This window comes from Argentina anserina, chromosome 6 (assembly GCF_933775445.1).
Source record: "Argentina anserina chromosome 6, drPotAnse1.1, whole genome shotgun sequence".
Classification (NCBI taxonomy): domain Eukaryota; kingdom Viridiplantae; phylum Streptophyta; class Magnoliopsida; order Rosales; family Rosaceae; genus Argentina; species Argentina anserina.
In genome coordinates this window covers 27,878,374-27,895,683 of record NC_065877.1, presented here as the reverse complement: position 1 = coordinate 27,895,683, position 17,310 = coordinate 27,878,374, and the positions used below count along the sequence as shown (strand labels likewise).

Below are 17,310 nucleotides of genomic sequence, written 5' to 3'. Positions count from 1 at the left end.
AACATTTTCTAGGCTCTAGACCAAAGATTTTCATAGAATTTTTTAGGGACTTTATCATTGTATTTAAAGACGTTCATTCTCTACCATTTTTCTTTATTTTATTTTTGTCTTTTCTTTACTGATTCTTTTCTTACAATCTAATATGTTTATGCCCATGTATATTCATATGATCCCATAATTGTTTTTTCCTTCTTTATGTTATGGTTTTACCTTGAATCTTTACACTTATTAAAGCCCCATTCTCATATGTGAACACATAAAAACAATGACGATAAAAGAAGTATGTAAGAAGAAACATAATAATATCATATCAATGTGTCATGAACATCGACTTTTTTAGCTTAAAACTTTCTGAATAATTTATTTACTTCCATTTCTTTAGTACTTATTTGTCGATAGATTAATTTTGAAGTGTTTCTTATAAATTTTCTTAATTAATTGAGATTCTCTAATGACTTTGTATTTTTGTAATAGACACAACTAATAAATTTGCTTAAAAAATTATTCCGTATAAAATTTTCTATAATGCATTAATCTTCTTCCAATAGCACCCATGAAGCGTCAGAGAACCCATATGGCCAACCTAGATACTTAGGACGCATCCGGGCACCCTGGAATAAAGCAAATTATCACGGAACCGTGGACTTCTAGTTTAGAGATATGGTATGCATATTATTCAATTACCATGGGTTATTTTCATAATAAACAAAAAAAAGTAGTTTCAATTATTTTATGAGTACTGAGAAATCTATGAGAGTCGATCAATATCAATTATCTGGATTTCACGAATCAATAAAAGTCAGTAGATATCAGCCTAAAGTTTGTGGTTGAAATCAGTGATTTTGATAATTCTATGAAAGTATGTGTACTTGTTAAAAAGTCCGTGGAGTTTCTAAAAAGTTTGTCAATTAAAATAAGTCCACACAAATCTATATACAATACACACTCTTAAGTGTATCAAGTCCTAAATGGTAATAGAATCCATATATAACTCTAAATCGGCAAGTGAGTTGGTATTGCATTAGGAATCCCTTCTTGAGTTAACTTATGCATCAACTCAGTATTTTTATGGGAGATCGACTTGATGTTTGGTGCTCTACGTAATTTAGACAATTCAGTGCTTGCCCCATAGATGGTGTCGAAGTGTAGAAGATGACAGAAGACCAACAAGACTACTACTGCTGATTGCTTAGCTGAGAAGCTATGTCGATGGATCAAGTTAAAGTATGATCACAAACCCTGTGTAAGATTATGCCTTCCTGAACTGAACCACGTACAGTCGGTACAGATCGATTTCTCTCCGGAAAAAAAGAAAAAGAGCTTCTCTTATTCTTTCTTATTGAGGATTTGAACTCTGAACAGTATTAACTAAATCAGCTACAAGCCAAATGAAAAGAAAAATATATAGACGGCGGCTGGAATTGAAAACTGCGAGAAGTATGATAATCAACCAGCCGCCAATTTTCCATATAATATCAAAGCCGGCCAGAAGAGACGAGATCCATATATATTCGATATGTGAGAAGTACGCGCGCGCATGCTGCCTTCTATATACGCGGGAGCACGTGGTCACGTGACCTACCACTACCCTATTCCGGCCGCCGGTCTGTGTCGTAGAGCCTCGATCCCCGGGGAACGGTCGAACTGTATAGCTACCACGAGTCCACGACGTTCGAAATTTACAGGGCATGCATGCATTGCTCTTCGTCTTTTGTTCTATTGATTACGAGAGCTGCATATGTTGCAGACCCCTGTAGAGAACTAGAGATCCATGCATGCTTCCAGATCTTAACCCTGGTTTACCGGTACCTGTTTCTAATTTCTGGATTAGTTTAAAAGACTAGTTTCAAAGCAGACCTTGACTGTTAATTAATGAAATATATAGCACGTGTTCTTTTGGCGAGTACATATATAACCCTACATATAAAATGGCTGACATTATTAATTGTCGGTGCTTGTTTAGAAATTAGAATCTCTATCCTTTAATGCTTCTGCCTATATATGTGGACGCTTAGAACAAACGAAAATTAAACTAAACGAATGTGGAAGATTAAGGTTGGAGCTGAGGGTGCAAATGACCCTTACTTGTTCAGCACAAACAACTTCCAAGGGAGACAGACATGGGTGTTCGACCCAGCTGCCGGCACACCTGAAGAGCGAGCGGAGGTTGAAGAAGCTCGGCTAAATTTCTACAACAATCGTCACCAGGTCCAGGCTTGCAGCGACCTCCTCTGGCGAATGCAGGTACGTAGTGTGTGTGTGCATACAATTTTATGTTCAATTATTCTGCTTTTCTGTTTTTACTTTCCTTTTTGTAATAAAATGTTAACTACTAGAAACTGCAGTTGCTGAGAGATAGGAATTTCAAACAAACAATTCCTCCGGTAAAAGTTGAAGATGACGAGGTTATCACTTATGTTAAAACCACAGATGCATTGAGAAGATCTGTGCACTTCTTTTCAGCGTTGCAGGCAAGCGATGGACATTGGCCTGCAGAAAATGCCGGCCCTTTATTTTTCCTTCCTCCTTTGGTCAGTTCTTTGCTTGTCGATCTCTCGTTATGAAATTACCATTGTTAGTATATATTATTGTCACGACCCCGAAATTTTAAGTGATAAACTCGAAATTGAAGTCATGAAAAACTCTAAAACAATCTAATATATTCAAATCATCTTATAGTCACAGTGTATCGTAACTGAGTTCATAGTACGTCTCAGTCGATTTGATTATAACAAAACCAGTTTATAATTCAAGTATTATAACAAATAGAAATGTAAAATCATCTCAATCCTCACCACAAATAGAAATAATAGACTTCGAAAATCTTCAGAGTAACCCTCCAATTCTGCTAATCCACACCTGCAGAACTATTCCCTACACCATCAAATAGGTGCACCGAGATTGTAAACACAAATCCGATAAGCTTTGCAGCTCGTATGAGTAATCAACAGTATAACACATATAACATACAAAAGAAAATACAGATGACATATAAATATAAATGCACTCATAAGACACATGACGCCCATCTGGTTGTCTAATAATATCTGAAAATATGTGTACTCATGAGACATTGGGCAACCCATATGTTTACCCAAATTACATTTATAATACGGGTACTCATGAGACCCAGGTACTTATCTGTTACCCCTTATGCAATACGCCGTCAGATACTGGGCAACCCATATGTTAGCCAATATAACCAAAACGTTACGTAATATTGGTTAGAAACGTTACGTAAAACCTCAAATGTCGAATCAGTACCACTGTTTACTGTTCAGCAAATTACGGTTTTTATGTAATTATTGTTCATGTAAATATTGTTCGCAAATTACTATTAATGTAAATAATGTTCGCGAATTACTGTTCATGTAAATACTAATCGCCAATTTACTAATCAGAAATTACTTTTACAATTACTGCTCAGAAATTACTTCCACAATTTACCGTACATAAATTACTTCCACAATTTACCGTACATAAATTATTTTTACAATTTACTGTGCAGAAATTACTTTTATAATTTACTGTACAAAAATTAATGTTCGGAAATACTGTTCACGCGCCACCTCCACTACTTCCGGCCAAAACCCAACAAAACAACAAACATCCAACATGAAAATTAAAGAGTATGAGGAGGAGATCACAACCGTACCTTCAGCTCGTCCAAAACCGACCGGAAACCTCCGCAATCGCCGCCGATGGAATCGTGTCGAGGAGGAGGAGGGAGGACTTGCAGTCGTGACCCCGAGCTCCTGCGACGCCGGCAACGTCGAGATCGACGGAGCCGACGCTATGCTTCGTCGCGCACTGCTAGAGCTCCGCCTGGGGTGAGTCACTATCACCACCGGTCAACGCGTTGTGACCGTGCTGTTCCAACGACACCAGCGGTGGTGCACGGCGACCGGTGGAGGAAGATCGCCGGTGAGAAAGGTGAGGCGACGAGAGAGAATCGGGAGAGAGGAGAGAGAGAGAGGATGTGGGGTGAGATAGAGAGAGAGAGAGAGAGAGAGGAGCCGGTTTCCAAATTTAGAAACTAGGGTTTCCAAAAAACTTCCCTTTTATACATTTTTCAAATTTAGAAACCAACTTCCATCGATAATAACTTCCACATACGACGTCCGATTAGGACGCTTGATGTGTCCATGAATTCGTATCGACGGGCTCTATAGTGAAAAAAGTTTTAGTAGACGAGCGACGAAATAAAAGTCAATTCTCACGTTACAAAAACATAACGTTGTTTCGAATTTAAATTTCCGAAAACGGTTTCTTTTTATTTGACATCGTCAAGAAAGCGAAAAATGCGATTTATTAAATTTTCCAAATTTAATAATTTACAAGAATTTATACAATTCGAACCCGAAAAATTCGGGATATTTCAACTATAGTCTATATATACTTATATAGGTACCATTCTGATTAATTTACGTTCTTAGAGATCGAGAACGCATACTTGTGTATGTGCATATATCACTGCAGGCAAATCGAGAACATGCGTAGTGGCGAATAATGGCAATGCTAGATTTCATATTTCCAAAATTCATAAAATTTGATGAATTATTATGCAGTCATAGTCGCATAAAGCATCACATGACACTATCCTGTGGTGATGGAAACCTATTATACCACTCGAAGTTAGTGAGAACTAAGAAAGCATTCAAAAGGTACTAAAAAAACACACTAAGAGATCAATCAGATTTAAGTCAAATAACCACAATGTACTCATATGGCTCAATAAAATCATCCGGAACCGCAATTATCAAATTCATAAAATGCTAAGCTTAATGTAATTAATTTTTGGCTTTATTAAACAATACAATTACTCAATTATGATTATATATTAACTAAAGTTTAGTTTCTACCCTAAAATTTTCAGGTGATAGTTATGTATATTACGGGGCATCTTAACACTGTATTCCCCGAGGAGCATCAGAAAGAAATTCTGCGTTATCTATATAATCATCAGGTACGTACATATATAGGTTTAAGCTTTATTTGTCACAAGTATGACAAAATTCTTTACCGTTTCATATGCATGCAAGACTTAATTATGATTGGGTACTCCAGAATGAAGATGGTGGCTGGGGACTACACATCAAAGGTCACAGCGTCATGTTCAGCACAGCTCTCAGCTATATTTGTATGCGTATTCTTGGACAAGGACCTGATGATGGTGGCCAAGACAATGCTTGTCCAAAAGCAAGAAAGTGGATTCTTGACCATGGTGGTGTCACACACATACCCTCTTGGGGAAAGGCCTGGCTTTCAGTAAGGACTAAGGACCTGAAATACCATGTCTAGTTTCCCAATTGTTTTGTTCAATGTGATATTGATCGATCAGTACTTTGTTCCAAACGAATCATGTTGATTTAGACCAAATGATGTGCTTGTAAAACTGTGTGGAAATTATGCCTTGTAGATACTTGGGTTGTTTGATTGGTCTGGAAGCAACCCTATGCCCCCAGAGTTTTGGATTCTTCCTTCATTTCTTCCTATGCATCCAGGTAATTTTTATCAGAGTTGCATGCTCTCCCTTGAGTAATTTCTTTCCATTTTTCATTTTGCCAAAATGCTTTAAGTATCAATGTATATGTAATGAAAATTTTAATAATATTGAACTTCACTAATCACTTTATCATACAAAAATGCAGCAAAAATGTGGTGCTATTGTAGGATGGTCTACATGCCAATGTCATACCTGTATGGAAAAAGGTTTGTTGGCCCAATCACACCACTCATTCTTCAATTGAGGGAAGAACTCTTTATTCAACCATACAATGAAATCAAATGGAAGAAAGTACGCCATCTATGTGCCAAAGTGAGTTCTAGGACTTAATTTACATCAAATTTCAATCCAAATCTAGTTAGTTTATTTGCAGGCCTGACTGCAGTGATTTAATTGCAGGAGGATATCTACTACCCTCATCCTTGGATACAAGATCTTCTTTGGGATACCCTCTATATTTCAGCAGAGTCTCTTCTTACTCGGTGGTCTTTCAACAAGTTGATCAGAGAAAAGGCTCTTCAAGTGACACTGAAGCATATTCATTACGAAGATGAAAATAGCCAATACATTACCATTGGAGGTGTGGAGAAGGTAATCTGTATGTGGAGAACCTTTTTTTCCTTTTTCATGTGAGATTGCAGAGTTTATCCTAGCTTTAACTTAATTATTCCCTATTATGCTAGCATAATGATATTTGAACAACTTGATACATAGGTGCTGTGTATGCTTGCTTGTTGGGTTGAAGATCCAAATGGGGACTATTTCAAGAAGCATCTCGCATCCCGGATTATTTATGGGTTGCTGAAGATGGAATGAAGATGCAAGTTAGTACTTAGTACAAAACAAGATACAATCTATATGATTTTTGTTTTTTAATCTTTTTAGACTTTGAAAATTCAAAATGTATTATGGTGCAGAGTTTTGGCAGTCAACAGTGGGATACTAGTCTTGCCATTCAAGCTTTACTTGCTAGTAATCTCATGGATGAAATTGGACCAACACTCTTTAGAGGACATGACTTCATAAAGAAGTCTCAGGTTTAATTCTAGCTTCGATCAGTCAAGTCAGTTTTCTTGGCTATTGGTATTATGTTTGTCCGTTTATTCGATGATCGTTACTTCCCACTCAAACTTCTAAGGTCAAGGACAACCCATCTGGTGACTTCAGAAGCATGCACCGCCATATTTCTAAGGGATCATGGACCTTCTCCGATCAAGATCATGGATGGCAAGTTTCTGATTGCACAGCAGCGGGTTTAAAGGTGACAAACTTTGCTCCAATGTTTTTCGAGTTCACGTCAATTTTTCCTATCGAACATATAGCTTGTTAAGTACTTGCAACTCCATGCTTCTTACCGTAATCAACTCCACAGTGTTGCCTATTGTTGTCGGTGATGCCGTCAGAGCTAGTTGGTGAAAATATGGAACCTGAACGTTTGTACGATTCCGTCAATGTTCTACTTTCCCTACAGGTGATATAAATTAAGTTGTCTGAAGTAATCAGATTTAAAGAAAGTTACTAAAAGTTCTTCGATTCCACCTAAGAGCTTACTTTCAATATCTTAATAAGTACTCTGGTCTATCTTATTGGTTTTTTGTGTTTCCGTACTCGATCATGAACATTTCTCGACTTTACATAAACATTGCAGAGCAAAAATGGTGGTTTCTCAGCTTGGGAACCAGCAGGGGCAGCAGAGTGGTTATAAGTAAGAATTTTGTCAAATGATATTAGGCATACTTATTGATCATGTGGAAATCAATCAGTTCAGTTCGCATATTCTTAGTTGTTTTCTTCCCCAGCTGTTAAATCCAACAGAGTTCTTTGCCGACATTGTGATTGAGCATGAATATGTTGAGTGAACTTCATCTGCGATCCAGGCTTTAGTTTTGTGACTTTTGTCTAAGAAGCTATACCCTGCACATAGGAAGAAAGAGATCGAAGAATCCATCACCAATTCTATACACTACATTGAAAATATACAAATGCCTGATGGTTCGTGGTATGTTTTTCTTTTATATAGGCGATTTATTTTCTATTATGAAAAAAAAAAGACTAAACTACCATGCAAACTCTTGTAATTAACCATTTGAGCAGGTATGGAAATTGGGGAGTTTGCTTCACATATGGAACCTGGTTTGGGCTAGTAGGATTGGCAGCTGCAGGCAAGACTTTCCGAACTAGTGCAGCCATGCGCAATGGGGTTAGGTTTTTACTTAAGACGCAAAGAGAGAACGGCGGTTGGGGAGAGAGTTATATTTCATGTCCACAAAAAGGTACCTTATTAGCTACATCAAATTAACTTCGAGTTTTTTTAACTGCAGGTTAATACTCAAGACATCTCACTTGTTTGATACAGACGTACATTCCCCTAGAGGGAAACCGATCTAATTTAGTACATACTGCTTGGGCTATGATGGGTCTCATTCATGCGGGACAGGCAGAAAGAGACCCGGCACCTCTTCATCGAGCAGCAAAGTATATAATCAACTCTCAACTGGAATATGGTGGTTTTCCCCAGCAGGTATCTATCTTTGTGTTACCAAATTAACTTGCATCCGTGTAGAAATTCAACTTGCATCCGTATGGTGAAGAAAATATGTACAAAAACATTCTTATGTTTTGTGTAGTGCCTGCAGTGTTATGTAATTAGTAAACCATGTATTAAAACACAATATAAATATGCATGGCAGGAACTCACCGGAGTCTTCATGAAGAACTGCATGCTACATTATGCAACTTATAGAAATATACACCCACTCTGGGCTCTTGCAGAATACCGCAAGCGGGTTCCATTGCCTTCCAAAGCCTGAATTCCTCCCCCTAGACTCCTATAGCATCCTGACAAAAAGGAAAAAGAAAAAAAGACCCCTATAGTGATATGGTGTCTTCAGAATATCAAGCATATGTAATTGAAATCTCTTAGTATGAGCGTATATATAGACGAATACGAAGACAAATATGGAGGTTTTTTAATTAAATAATATGGAGGTTTGTTAAGAACATCTCCTAATATTGAATTTTTCAATTTTTTTTACATCTCCAGCTGTCTACAAAATAAAAGGGTGTTCCTTCTTTGATTTGTTATACTGTATGATCAAAGCCTTACGTTTGTACTTACATTTCTTAATCAAATTGAAGGCCGTGATACATTGATGAGTACTAGAACTTAGGCTCTTTTTGCATAACAATACAATACCAAAACATCAGCACTGGAGCAAATTAAACATGTATATATCAGTAGAAACAAGTCTAAATTTCCTCCTTTGTCTACAAATTAAACATGTATATATCAGTGGACAGTGGATAGGTAATAGCCTGATTACTTATGATTGATCACGAAACACTACTAAATAAATCATCCTTATTACTTATTAGGATCAATTATATGACACATTTACGGAATTGACCTTATTAGGAATGAAATTTATCATGAATAGGAGACAGAAAGGATTTAGACGTGGAGATTTCAATTCCATTGAAGTGTTTAATTACAACATGAAATTAGAACATAAACAATATTAATTACCATTGATGTTGTTTACTTACCATCGAAATATTAATTTGATTATTAAAATACCCATATTTATTTCTTTTACATCTTTATCAGCAAAACGACATACAAATGTCACTACACCAATTTATTTTTCGTTAAATACCCAATAAGACAAATCCAATTCCAGCTAGATTTCACCTCTTGCTCTTATAGTATATGTAAAGAAGAATAAAAATTATAGAATATTCTTAGAGAAAGAGAAGAACTCAAATATATGTGGTTGTTTTCGTTTTTGGTCCTAACAATACTCTATATATATATATATATATATATATATATATATATTTGGGGTAGGATAATTTGAAAATATTCTCAATTACATTAGGATAGTTTTGATAATAAAAATTGATACCCGAACTGATGGAGGAATGAATTCTGATACCCACTTCCCTTCTTGGATATGTGGATATCAAGTTAGGGAGTCTGTTAGGAATCAATTCATAACGAGGAGGTGAGACTCATATTTATTTTAATTCTTCTATGTGCTAGTAAAAAAATGAAATTCTCAATTCCCAATTCAATTCTAAATTATAGCCTTTTGGATCAAGTTCTTACTTCTAAAGGACAAACCAAAAAGAAAAGACCCAACCCAGTCTCGTGTTACTTCAGTATTATAGTCCGGTTTGTCCGACCTTAAAATAACTTGATCCGAAAGGCTATAGTGATGCATAACTGATAAAGTTCATCGGCTTGGTTCATTATATAGGCTCGATTTGGCTACAATACTATTCTATAAATCAAGCCTACATGAAAGTTTGATCATTAGGCCAAATGCTCTCTGAACTTGACTAGTTTTCGGGATATCACAATAGTTTTCCGATAATCAGATAATCTGTAGTTAAATTAAACGCGCTCAATTATTCTAAAATCGAGCTTTTACTATGCACAAAGCTAATGAACTTTATCCTCACCGTAAAAGTATGTTAATTAAGCCAGCTAGAGGATCTTTGAGATCAACCAAGGCACAGACTCATTCTGAGAATAGCGTTAACGACTTCGCGCCAAAACTGTTCCTTCGTCTGTTTTTCTTTGGTCTGAAATCTGAATTGTGGCCTTCATCTTTGATTTAGCCTCTGGGCTTCAGTATGTCCTCAGTGCCTCTGTTTCATACTTTCGTTCTTAATTGGTTACACATTCTGAAAGTCCCCTACATTTTCTTGCATTCATTAGAATTTTCTAGCCCTAATTGTTGAATGACAACTCTAACTGGCAGGTTCACTCTGATCGGTACAAAATATTTTCTTCAATTTTTCAAGTTTAGTTTTTCATTGGCCAAGTAGTTTTGCATTATGGAGAATTTTGTTGTAAAAAAAAAAAACTCAAGTCCAATACATTATTAAACTCATTTTGCTCCTTAATCTTTGTTGCTCACCGTTTCACTCAGATAGGTAGTCATTCACATTTCGAGTTTACTAAAGACCACCATTGTACTTGTAATTTGATTCTATGACAAATTAAGTAACTATTTTAGTTTGCAATTTTTATATTTCTTTCGAAATCTTGATGAATACTATGTAAAAAAAAATTGCATTTGGACTTAGAAAGAGTTTTACAGTTTTATCCTTTTTTATTTAGAAAAAATTCCGCTCACCTAACTTTCAGATGCTAGATCCGCCACTGTAGAAAATTCGTATAAAGCAAAGAGAAACGAGACAGCCAACCAGCACCAGAAGATCCAAGAGAGATCATCAAGAGCTTCTCAAAAGAGTACAAGAAAAGTGCCAGCTTTGCGTTGGTTTCCAGTGACCTTTCTATAATGTCAGTCAAGCATAGCTCTCAAAAATGCTTCTGAGTAAGACACTTCAATGGTTCTGCTCAGCCAACTGGTTCAGTTATAACCACAGCACCTGTTTCAACTCGCACATTATCATATTGCAAGATCCAACACTGTCTCCAGTCCCAGTACCACTGCCTGATCACTCAGAGCAATATTATAACTTCCCCTTTTCAGCTTCACTTGGCACCAATTACTATTAATATTATAATCACGTGCCTAATCACATGACCCCTACGCAGCAGAAATGTATATCATCATTTTCACCGAAATCTGCAGGGTCAGAGTTGCAGCATGTAACAGTCAAAGTTTGAGCACATGATCCCACTGATATCAGATCCCAATTGGAATTTACTATCTTTTTGTTACAGGACTCTTGTAAGTATATATCAACCACTACACCATAATATCATCCCTACCCACGCCAATCATAAGCTTCAAACCTATCTCAACACAATCATACTAAGAAAAATTCATAGAGCTACACAAAAGATCAGATATGAAGGCTTGGTCTAGAGTTCTTGCTGCACTTGTTCTTACATTTTCTATGGTACTATCAACCTGGCCGAATGGATCAACAGCGCAGGCTCGTCCGGTGAATTCATCCCTCGATCATTTGCAGGCAAACAGTAAGAAGAACCCTTTTAAGCTGGCTGGTTCCAGTCTCCGAAGGATCCCGCCTAGTACTTCAAATCCAACGCAGAACAAGTAAGACTACTATTATTCCAGCTGTTTCATAGCTCCCCTCAATCAGAAGGTTTCCCCATAATTGACCTGAATTGCTGTGTAATCTTTGCCAGGTACAGTTCTCCGTAAGATGGCTGATCAAACACAAGTACAGAAGTAGCAGAGAATCTTTAGTTGAAGAAAAGTAGCAGAGAATCTTGATACTACCTAGTTTTATTTTTCATTCATTCTTCTCAATTCTCATCCTCCCTGAAGGCGTAACAAGTAGTACTATTTGTAATGCTTTTAAAATTTTGTTTAGATTTGAGCTCTGCTTTTGAATGTAAATTTCAAGTTTTCCTGAATGTAATGCTTGAATGTATATATAGATCATTATGAGTTTATGTTACAAAAGGATAAAACCTTCACAACAGTAACTCTAAGAACCGGAAGAAGAACAAAAAAGAAACACTCCAGTTCATATTTCTTTTTTTCCAACCGAAAAAAATTTCCAGGAATTTTCTCCACATATCCTCAATCTCTAGTTAGGTTATACCTCCCCAGTTCACATCTTCATGCTTTCAACTTCTTGGAGGATTTTGAAAAAGCATCGTCACCATGCATTTTCTTCTTCGACTTAGTCTTCAGTTTAGAAACATCCTCGTTTTCTGAGACTCTTGCAACCTTCTTGTTGCTCTGTTCCTTTTCCTTTGGCTTGCGTTTGGAGCCTGTTGTACTCAAAAATGGGGCAGGAGATGCCTGGTGATGGTCAACTGTTTTTCCCACTTTTGTTTTTTTCTTATAATCCTCAGAAAGAAAGCTGCTCTTCTTTGATTGCTCGATCTCACTATTGTTTGATGCCTTGGTCTCACTAGAACCAAATGTAGCAGAAAAGTCTCTCAAAGTTGATTGCTTTGATTCTTGCCTAGACCTCCACTGCTCAGGTCTAGCAGCAAATCTGTCATTTACACAAGTATTGAGAACATCATTTGCCAAAGTAAATCCAAGACTAAATGCAATACAGTATTTTCTCATGTTGTGTGATACAAGCCAGACTATAACAGGCAACGTGGTAATAAGATCTAGATAGGGCAGGCCATTGTTAAAATAGAAGAAGAATGACAAACACATATTGACTAATGATGATGTACATCAAAATCTCAGCATTTGAAATAGAACATGGTAAATAACTTACCCCTCAACATCTAATTTCCTCATGAGATGAGGACCTTGCCTTGTATTCCAAAGCTCACTTTGCACAGTTGCCAACTCAGATACTATGATTTCCCTCTGTGAGATGTTACCAGTATTAAAACACTTTTCAACAGTAAAGGACCCTGATGAGTGCAATGCTAGCTCTCCAAAATGTCCACGAAGCCTGGAAAGTATACAGAACAAGACCTAATCAAATTATATCTTAATTACCTAGATCCATAGGACTGAGCTTATACAAAGGCATCCTGAAAGGTGCAAATGTCAAGCTACGAAAAATGTAGAATCTACCAAGTTAAACAGCATACCTCATAACTAATCGGCGTTTCAATTTGGCAGAAGCATCTGAACTTAAAAATGCTTCAATAACACGAGCACCTCCTGGATCCTTAGCCGCTTCGAGGACATTATCAGCTGGAATGGATGTAATACTTGTAATGAAAGGCTGTATAAATTCCTGGAGAGAAAAATGTAATATATTATCAATAAAATAAGCAAATGCAAAGTACTCTAAGAACCAGTTCAATGAACATTTGAATCACAATTGCATAATTACTTCCTCCATAATAATAAAAATATGAGAAAATTCAGATGACAATGCAATGAAATTTCCTTTAAAGTCGTTATCTTTTTTTTAATGGGTTAATGATAGATATCTTGAAACTAGAATCCAAACAGAACTACAGATATGAAAGAGGGCAATCCTAAAAGGAAAGGCAATTTCCTTTGAAGAAAAACGGAGGAAGTCGATATAAATCTTTACCGGAACAACCCAAGAGGCATCACAATATGCTAATAGGTTTTTTAAACTCAAGGTATAGCAAATTACCATGTACAGAAACATATAATATTAGAGTTTAAGAATCAAATTATAAGATAGGTTACATACAATTTGAAATCGAAAGACTTCTTGGAGTATTAAAGAACCCATGACGTGCATTTTAACACTGGTTGGCCAACTCCAATTGGACTTATCTTCACAACGAAAGTAGCCATCCAGAAACAGTATTCGTGGAACAATGCACGTTGAAGACTCATTACTTGAATGAACTGCAGCAGCGAGAGCCTGACAACACTGTAAAACAAGAAATGGAAGCATAATTATGAATATAACGAAGATCTGAATACAAGCCGACACAACCCACTGTACATAACGAACCATCTTTTAATTTTTTATCGGCAAAAATAATATTTACCAATTAACTACAAATATGCTGAGGTGAAAATGAAGAAAATATGAAAATATAAACTAATCAATCCTTTATCAACCTTTTCTTTGTAACTATGAAGCCTTCGACTTGCAGCAATAAGTGAAGCAATAACACCAGATCTTCCCATTTTAAGCAGATCCTTGAAATTCGAACCAAGTTCCTGCCAGATCATCTCCATCTAATGGCAAAATTGAAATTAGGTGTCGAAAAGAACAAAACAATAGAAATTAAGGCATTTACCTTTGTCAAATAAGTATGTGAAACTTGGTAACACAAGTAACCAACAGAAACATATTATTTTAACTACTAATAGTTTTCTTTAATTAAAAAACACCATACCTAATAGTAAAGTTTATGTTAGAAGAGTAGTGCTAAGATGAAACATACTTGATCCTGATCCTTTGCATGAGAAATAAGTGCTTGAATGACAAAATTCCCACAATGATGGGTTGAAAGGTCAAATAAAGAGTTCCTGAAGATCTTTAAGAAGATTCCATTGTACAGGACACCAGGAGCTACTTCCAAGATAGCCTGCATGTTTTTAAAGTAATCAAATTAAACAAACCACAGCTACCATCAAGAAGAAAAGGTTACCAATATACAAACTATCAGTTTATGAACTCACACTTAATTTTTCATAGTATGTCCATTTTCTGTTTAAGCTAAAAATTACTTCAGTAAAAATCACCAACAGGTAAAGGTAGTTCATCCTCTCAGTGTTGGATGATGTGCAGAAAATAGTTGTATTTAAGAAAAATAATAAAAAAATAGTAAAACCTTTTACATCTGCAAGTGTTGGATACTGAACAGACACAAGTTCATTTTAGCCTTTTAAGAAAGAGTACAAAATGTGAACACATAGCAAAACCATTCACATCTGGTCAAAAAGTTAAGCCAACATTAGGTAGTAATTTACAATCCAAATTTATTTACTCAAGGCATGGCATCAATCTAATATCAAATTAAGCATGCCTGTGTGTTTGCTGAAGTTCTTTCTCTGATAAAGTTTAAGCCTACAGAAGCAAACCTTAAGAATAAATTGTTTACCTCCATTAGATGGCTAAATGATGTTTCTTTCATCAAACCTAAAACATCCCTCACGATAGTTGGTTCAATGGTCTTTTCCTCTACAATATCTTCCCTGGTACATCCAATAAGAATGGGAATTACTTGCAACAGCTCTTCATCTCCTGCTAACAACTTCAAAACCGTCTGCCAAACACAATCTATTAGTACACCTCATATAGATCAAGACCACAAAACTTAGACCAGGAAATCATGATACAAAAAAAATCAATATTAAGAATGTGATACTGTAAACTTATTATAGATATTCATCAAGTTTTAAAATGCCAAAAATCAAAATACGTCACCAACCTCATCAAACTCTAAAGAAAATGGCTACCACAAATACTTAATTGGAAGAAGCATTCAGCACAAAATCAATTCTCACAATCAGATCAGGGTGGCGTTCTTTTGTCAGAGTTACATACCAAGGTGAAATGTTGTAATATATTACAATGCAGATAATGGACGAAATTGACGTAGAGAAGTTTCTTACAATATATTACCAATTGACTTAGAAGTTTCTAACAATCAATTAAGCTTCTTAAAAGTATCGCAATACTATGGAAATCATGTTATCAACAAAAGTGTTAACAAACGCTATATTATGTTTACTTAATTTTTATCTATAATTATGAATAACTTATCAGTGCACAATCCACAACTAAAAGAATAAACTAATAAAAGTATTTGTATGTCAAGAGATGAGCCATGCCTGCAGAACCAAGCTGCTGAACTGATCGACTTGTAGGGTTTGAACATTGTTTTGAGCACATTTTAACATTCCGGAAACAAGAAACTTAAGTAAATCTGGGAATCCAGGTATAACATGTGGTGAAACATCTGCATCTGATCGAGGTGCCTTGAAATTAAACCGTTCTGGTAGGGCAGATGACTTCTTCATTCGGAAATCAGAAGAATCAAAAGGCACTCCTTTTAAAAGGGAGAGAAGACTTCGCAGGACATGAGATCCGTAGCAATCACACATCAGATCAACGGGATTCTTTACAATCACCTGACAAATAGCATGCTATGTTTTAAAATTTTGGAAACAAAATCATAGATAGATAACTTTAGCTTATACCATCCTCTTTCCATTCTTTAAACTTTTCAAAGTCAAAACAGGATGATGTTGGCAGTGAAATTTCACAGAATGCTACATTTCATGGTTTCACTACTAAAGATAAAATATATGCTTAACATCACATTAGAGTAAAAGCACAACTAAGAGCCAAAAGAAACTAGCAACTTCTCTTGTAATCAATAAAACCAAACACTTGATACCTTGCATAATGTATTTAGAGTGTCCTCAATAACAGCATAGGCGTCACTCTCCTGGAGATGCCTAGACAAAGCCCTGATGGCAGACTCAGCCACATGAGACCCCGATTTATCCATAGCAATCAAAGGAAAGTTCTTTGCACAGCTTCGTAGAAATGCACAAAGACAATCTAATTCACAGCCCTCAACAAGAGTCTGCAAAGTGTGACTTATAATATAATCCGTCGCAAGTTCCATCTCCTTCCCCCTAGTTTCTTCAAGTGCATTACTACATAATGATGACCGCTCCTCAACATCAATCCCCTCACTCTCGAAAAGGTTAGCTATCTCCGAAAAGTACTTTGCCGTCTCGGGGTCAACCTGTTTCCTGCAGCAAGTCCACAAAACGTTTACAACTCCAACAATTGACAATCTTTCCCCATCACTCTAAGAACACATAATGTACTACCTCACAACTGTTTGTGCTGCTGAATTCGAACCCCGTCCGGATGCATTCTTACCAACACCAGCATCAAAGGACCGACCTTGGCCTTGTTTTTCAGGCTTTCTAGACATACCCATTTTCTTCTTACCACGTTTATACGACACGTCGTCCTCCATTGAGACTTCAAACCTTCTCAAAGGTAATGCTGCAGACCCAATAGCAACCATAATTACTCCCTCAACTTCTCTAGTTTCAACAGCTTCCTTTCTATTAATTTAGCTTAAAAACCAAACAAGCCAAACAAAAACGATTAATTCAGCTAGCAATGGAATCCAAGTTACCCAATTACAGCAATAAGCCGAAAGCTATCAACTTTGATACACAGAGTCTCTGAAAACTGAGACCCTGTTGTTAAAATAGAAAGCTTGAAAAAGGGTGAAGCTTACTTTGTTCGATGGAGCCGTTTGTAACTCCAGACGGCGGCGTTTTTGGGGTTTTAAGGGTTTAACACTTCAACCAGGAGCACAAAGATGAAGCTTTTCTATCATCTTCTCGTCTCTAAACTTTATATAGGTTTTGGTTACGACATGTCGTTTAAAATGGAAAGGAAAAAAGCAG

The 17,310-nt window shown here is 36.3% G+C and overlaps 1 protein-coding gene and 1 pseudogene across 2 annotated transcripts; one reads left to right on the top strand and one right to left on the bottom strand.

The window, feature by feature from the left end:
* Positions 1 to 2,040: 2,040 nt before the first annotated feature.
* LOC126800515 (beta-amyrin synthase-like) lies at positions 2,041 to 8,316 on the top strand (annotated as a pseudogene).
* A 3,756-nt stretch (positions 8,317 to 12,072) lies between these two features.
* LOC126800514 (pumilio homolog 23) lies at positions 12,073 to 17,251 on the bottom strand. Of its 2 annotated transcripts, none has more exons than XM_050527885.1 (11): positions 17,139 to 17,251; positions 16,717 to 16,971; positions 16,272 to 16,635; positions 15,703 to 16,002; positions 14,970 to 15,134; positions 14,310 to 14,453; positions 13,981 to 14,100; positions 13,601 to 13,786; positions 13,020 to 13,168; positions 12,695 to 12,877; positions 12,073 to 12,457 (listed from the first exon to the last, which is right to left on the bottom strand). In XM_050527885.1, the coding sequence occupies exons 2-11, from the start codon at positions 16,917 to 16,919 to the stop codon at positions 12,073 to 12,075; spliced, it is 2,199 nt and encodes a 732-aa protein (XP_050383842.1). In that variant the 5' UTR covers positions 16,920 to 16,971; positions 17,139 to 17,251. The 2 variants fall into 2 exon arrangements, with proteins under 2 accessions (XP_050383842.1, XP_050383843.1); XM_050527886.1 differs by having other exon boundaries at positions 16,717 to 16,897.
* Between the last annotated feature and the right edge of the window lie 59 nt (positions 17,252 to 17,310).

What these genes read in the sequence shown, in the direction of transcription:
- LOC126800514 (XM_050527885.1), bottom strand. Translation starts at nt 16,919, where the DNA reads ATGGTTGCTATTGGGTCTGCAGCATTACCTTTGAGAAGGTTTGAAGTC. An exon ending in AAGTCTTTCGATTTCAAATT is followed by an intron (nt 13,169 to 13,600) that starts GTATGTAACCTA and finishes TTTTCTCTCCAG; the next exon opens with GAATTTATACAGCCTTTCAT. An exon ending in AGGAAATTAGATGTTGAGGG is followed by an intron (nt 12,458 to 12,694) that starts GTAAGTTATTTA and finishes TGTAAATGACAG; the next exon opens with ATTTGCTGCTAGACCTGAGC.